Raw genomic sequence first — 6,000 nt, forward strand, 5'->3', positions numbered from 1 at the left:
TACATGTGTTAAGGACTAGAAATATATTGAATTTGACATAGAGTCTTTATTCTGATAATACTGCTTGATAGTGGACTTCTGAAACAAGGTCAAGGCTAAAAGCTGGACTACTTGACTCATTTTGGCTTTAATATAGGTGAGTGTAATTGATGTCAATGAAGCTTCAGCTCCAACCTTAGTCTTCCACCAGAAACCTTCTCTTTAGACTGTGAGTGGGGAGACATTTACAGTCTGAACTAAGCTTTTGCCAACATGCGAGTCAGCATAAGACAGTGCCCATTGCTGAAAGAATCAGTTCCACCTTTCCAAGTGCCTTCAATTTCTCATTTTTACCACCGTACATTGTCATTGGCAGAAGCATTTGTGTGACTCTACATTGAGCCACATCAGGGACTCACCTAAATTAAAACTCATCAGTTTTTTTCTGATCTGGTTCACTGTCTGGTGCCACAAACTCTTGTATAGGCACAAAAGAAAGTGCCGTGTAGGGTCAGAAAAAATGTGGCCAAGGGCAGCAAACAGACAGGACTTGTGTAGTAGTGCTTGATAATGCTTGTTTGAAGGGTGCCTGAAACTAAGGCCTGAGTCTATGCTGATTTTGTCTCCAGGACAAAACTCCCTTTGATTTCTGTAGGTATTGTGTCTGAGAAAGGCCTGGCAGCCTTGGTGCTTGATGGTTCCTTTGAGAAGCAGATAGGGTGTTGAATAAATAGGGCAATGTGGTGCTATACACAGATTTATCTTAAATAGTTCATAATGCTGTTAGTTTTTTATTTAATTCATGGATATCTATATCTGTTTGTCCGGTCGTAGGATGAGAGAAAGATTAGACTGGACTTGACTCTAGAAGATAGAAGAGAATGGTATTTAAAAAAAAAAAAAAAAAAAAGCAGGTGTTAGTTGGAGCTTTCACCTCTCTCTTGGCGGTGCCGGAAGGTAGGTTTCTGTCATGATGTTGGTCGGCTTTTTTTCTGCTGCTCTCTCTGTTCCATTCTCTCAGAACTGGAAAGGAGGTAAAAATCCTGCCTTTCTACCTGTGATTCTGAATCCACTCTCCTAACCCTTGGCTATGTGCCCAGCAAAACCCCAGAGCCAAATTTCCTGTCAAAGCCAAGCATCCTGTGGCTTGTCTCTATTATCTAAGTGAGGATATACAAGTCCAGAAGAAGATGGGAAGGGAGAAGTACCTGGTCCAATGCAAACAGTGATTTCCTCTTGTATGCTAATGTTTTAATAATGGTTTGAGAGAGAGAGGGATTTGTGAAGATGTTTTGAGTTCAGCCTGTGTGCAAGAACAAAAACTGAGCCCGTTGCAATTGCGTTTGTAACGGCTGAAATACCAAATAAATATACCCAATTTCACCTGCACAATATAGGAACACATTCAAACATGTGCTCGTAGGAAGTCACTGCAGCTCCCACCAAAACCTTGAGACTACAGTGCCACCTGCAGTGTTCTCCACCCCTGTCCTCATGGGACAGGGGCCAGCAGCTCAGCAGGGTCATGATCTACTGCATCTTATCGAGAGGCTAAGAGCAAGCATGGCATGGTGCCCTACAAGCATGTCCCTCAGCAACCTAGAGCAAAAGTGGTTTTGTCCTGGTTTTAAGGCTTTTCCTAGCTGAGGATGAGCAGGCAGACTTTGCTTTGCAACTTTGAATTTCCTGACTTCCTTCACCTCACGCTTCACAAAATACCTGACGCCGATATCAATAGTATAATGATGTGCGGCCTGTTGCAGCTTATTTCTATAATGTGCTTGCTTTTTATTTGCTTGGTGCGGCTAATGGGAGAACTTACGTAAAGCAATTTCAGGTTTATTGCTTACATCAGTCACTGGAGAAGCTATCAACAGATACTTGCATCACCCACCCATTACATCTGCGCTGGTTAATATAATGCAGGGTGACAACGTGACTCCCCCACCCCCCAACTTATTCTTCAGCTCTACTTCCATATAAATATTTTTAATTGCAGAGTGGGGTGAAATTCCTCACTCTGGACACGTGCCAACAGTTCTAAATGCCACTACACTACCCCTGCAGTGACCAGATCTGAGGAACGCACGCTCTGTTACTTGTACCGGAGGGAGCCCCTCATGCCGTCAGAAAGTGAGGGGACAATGCTGTTATGAGACAGACTGGAGAGGTCTGACTTGGTGTATCTTTCTACTCACTCTGCAAGAGGGTAAATGACACCACAAGATAACACAACAAAATCCCAGACCTGATATATATATATATATATATTTTAATCATGTTCAATTGGGAACACTTATTTAGTCTTATTAAGAGTTTTATTAGCTCTAAAAATAGGTTCTTAAATATTTTCCAAAGTTGACTAAAATATGAAAAACAATTATATAATCAGTGTTTAAAATAAACCAGAGTTTCTTATAACTGAGACCCATTCAGTGAAACAGCATTTAACAAGAATGATAGCAGATAGGGAATCGTACAGCCTGAACAAATCCACAGACAATATTTCTCTGATTGCTTTCAAACTGACCAGTCGCAGAGTCTAGTCTTCTGTTGTCCAACAGAATTCCTACCAGCAAGAACACTGTGAAAGAGTGGAACCCGGTCTTTGGGTGAGGAAGCTGCAAGGTTTTTATCGAAAATAAAGAACTGATCTATTGGTTTACTCCTTTTTTATACTTTCTTATTGTTAAATGAAAACTTCCATAAATAGTCTTACATAAATAATAATCTCAGAAGTTTTAGAAAGTTCACACCGTCAGTCGGACCTGACTCAAACTCACTGGTCTCTCACTGCTTAAACTGTTTCTGCAATTATTCTGGAATACAAGAATCCTTAATGTCTCTTATTGTAAGAGCAGATCATATATTTTCAGTAAGAGTTAAGCTGCAGAGGAAGATTTGGCAGTTAAGTGAAATGCATGTTACAGCTGATGCCGTATTTTTTTATTGGAATAACTGAAAAGCTTAAGCTGTAGTGCAGATAGGGCTTGAGTCATGCTTTTATCGTTGTATCTCTTGGCCTGATATGAACTATATTATTTAAAATGGTAGCTCAAGCTGATTCTGTACTTTGCTTATCTACAACCAAGCTCAGCCAAATATCAGCTAGCCTAGTGAAAAAAATGTTGTTGAAGGCTGTGTACATACAGGCACTGCTAATTACTTTCAATGACTGTCAAATGAACATTGATACTAATAGATTTCTCAGTATGCCTTTAAACAAAGCACTCTATGCATAAGAAAAAGCACTACACAGAGCAGAGTTAATACAGCATGTTAATCTGTATTTTGATTTAGTCTGTTCTTTTAAAAAAAAAAAAAAAGTGATTTATCACCCCTTCTTGTTGCCAAAAGGAACTGCAGTACTTTCCAAAAGCTTGCGCCCTGGGAGATCCCAGTGCCAGTGTCAGTAGTATTGACACCTCTTTACCTCCGTAGTGTTTAAATGATCAGCAGCTTTAGTCTCAGTGACTTTTCGCCTGTGAAGGAGCCGGGTGTATTTGTAAATGACAGCCAGTATAACCCACCATCTGACTTTGCAATGCCAAGAAACTGTTAAGGAGATAACTGATTTACCCTACAGAGCGTGCGTCCTGGCGTTTTACTCGCAAAGAGATTATCCGGAGCGGCCTATGCTACGGTGGGGATATCGTGGGGAACCGCAGGATTAAAAAGCCCGGCAAGAAAATCGTCGGAGGGAAGCAGGCGGCGGGATTTAAGGAGCGAGCAATCCCAGACGTGAATGAAACACAAACACGCTCCGGGTTTCTCTTCCTCAGATAAAAGTACCGGCGAGCCAGCCTAAACGCTGCCCGCGCATGACTAGTTAGAACAAGTTTAAACTCAAGAGCTAAAATTAAGATGTTTCCTCTGTGTGACGGCCTCCTGCACCGGGAGTTTTCTCGCCTACCCCACACCTGCCCGCAGTCCTGCACCACCCTCTGCCCCGGCAGCCTCGCTCCGCCCGCCCAGTTCCCGCCGAGCCCGGCACCGGCGGCGAGCTTGCGCCGCGCTGCCCGGCGGGCGACGGGGGCAGCGGGCAGAGACCGCGCCGCCCGCCCCGCGCCCGGTTTCGCTGCGAGCCAGGCCGGAGCCCGCCCTCTACCCCCGGCGCTGCGGGGCCCGGCTGGGCGGGCGGGCGCTAGACGAGGGACTCGCAGACGGGCACCGAGTCCGAGTCCTGGCTGTGCATGGAGCTCAGCCCCGTGTCCGAGTCCTCGCCGTTGTCGGCGCGGTCCTTGCGCAGCGCCCGCGCCTGCTCCACCCAGCCGGCCGCGCTGCCCCCCGCCGCCGCCGCCGGCCGCCCCCCGCCCGCCGCCCCGCGCGGCTCCGCCGGCGCCTCCGCCACGTCCAGGGTGCCCAGCGTCTCCAGCAGGCGCTGCAGCTCCCGCTCCTTGTCCTCCCACGCCCGCTGCGTGTAGTCCAGGTCGGTTTTGACGGCCTCCAGGTCCGTGCTCAGCTTGAGGCCGATGTAGAGGCTGGTGCTCAGCTGGGTCTTCACCCGCTCGTGCTCCAGGTGCAGCTCGCCCTCGCCGCCGCCGCTCAGCTCCGTGGTGTCGCAGTCCGTCTCGGCCAGGCCGGGCCCCGCCGCCAGCTCCAGCTCCTCCCGCCGCCGCTTCATCCAGCGCTCGTTGAGCTCCTCCTGGATCTCGGCGGCCAGGTGCTCCAGCAGCTCCTCCTGCTGCGCCCGCTGCTCCTGCAGCTGCAGCACCTCCTCGCACTTCCTGGCGTAGTCCTCCTCGGGGCGGCCGGCGGCGGGCTGGGCCGCCCCGCCCGGCTCCCGGCCCGGCTCCGGCTCCCCGCCGCCGGCCCCCACCAGGTAGGTGTCCTGCACGTAGTTGACGCCGTGCCGCTTCATGCGGTCCAGGTGGATCTTGGCCTCGTACCTGTCGATCTCCCGGTCCAGCTCGCGGAGCCGCTGGATCTGCTGCCGGATGGTGTGGTCCTGCGAGAGCACCAGGTGCACCAGCGTCTCCATCCTCTCCGCCGACGAGGCCTCCCGGGCCAGCGGCTGCTGCCGCTTCTTGTTGATCTTGGCCAGCTTGCGGAAGGCTTTCCTCACCACCCGCCGCTGCCGCTCCTGCGTGAGCGCCAGGCTGGCGCGGGCCGTCCCCAGGCCGTGGCCGGGGCGCTCCTTGCTGAGCACCACCCGCGCCTCGGCGCTGCGCGGCCCCGCGTTGGGCAGCGAGGCCTCGCTGCGCACCAGCACGAAGCGCACGTTCTCCTGCTCGTCCCCCCACGCCACCCAGAGCCGCAGGATCCTCGTCTTGTTGGGCAGGATCCGCTCGAAGCCGCGCCACTTCTCCACGATGCAGTAGGAGTGCGGCGGCCCCGACAGCATCCCGCCGCCGGGCTCGGGCAGCGCCGGCCGCTGCCGCCGGTGGTGGCTGTCCTCCAGCAGCACCCGCACCACGTCCGAGCAGGTGGTCCGCCGGGAGAGCCCGGAGATCAGCTTCTCCTCCTGGCAGATCCACACCGAGATCTTCCGCTCCTCGGGCTCCATCGGGGGCGGCTGCGGGCGGCCGGCCGGCCGGGGCCGCCGGCTCAGGGCTGGCCGGGCGGGCGCTCCATGGGGAGCGCTCAGGGGAGGCGCGGCGCCGCCCGCCCGCCCGGCTTCAGCATGGCCGGGATGCCTCCCCGCCCGCGGCACCCCGCCCGTGCGCTCCGCCGGCCGCTCCACCCCTTCCTGCCCGGCGCGGCGGTCCGCCGGGAGGGGCCCGGCCCGGCCCGGTGCGGCGCGGAGCCCGGCGCGGAGCCCGGCGCGGCTCCCGCCCGCCGCCGCCGCCCGCGCTGTGCCGGGTCCCGCCGCCGCCGCCGGGTTTTCCTCTCCCACCACGTGGGCGCCCCCCGCGGCTCACGCCCCGGCGGCGGCCGCCGGCCCGCGGGCAGCGCCGCCCCGGCACTCCGCGCCGGAATCCGCCGGCGCGGAAACTTCAAGGCAGGTCGCCGTCGTCTGTGCGCCTGCCTCTCCGCCCTGCCTCTGCCGCGAACGCGCGGCGTCGAGGGATCTTCCAAAGC

The 6,000-nt window shown here is 53.8% G+C and overlaps 1 protein-coding gene across 1 annotated transcript; it reads right to left on the reverse strand.

Moving 5' to 3' along the window:
• Nucleotides 1-4,123: 4,123 nt before the first annotated feature.
• Nucleotides 4,124-5,485, reverse strand: RASSF10 (Ras association domain family member 10). The gene has a single exon (XM_050898301.1). It carries the CDS (start codon nt 5,483-5,485, stop codon nt 4,124-4,126), a length of 1,362 nt encoding a protein of 453 aa, XP_050754258.1.
• Between the last annotated feature and the right edge of the window lie 515 nt (nt 5,486-6,000).

Source organism: Gymnogyps californianus, chromosome 5 (genome assembly GCF_018139145.2).
Source record: "Gymnogyps californianus isolate 813 chromosome 5, ASM1813914v2, whole genome shotgun sequence".
Classification (NCBI taxonomy): Eukaryota; Metazoa; Chordata; class Aves; order Accipitriformes; family Cathartidae; genus Gymnogyps; species Gymnogyps californianus.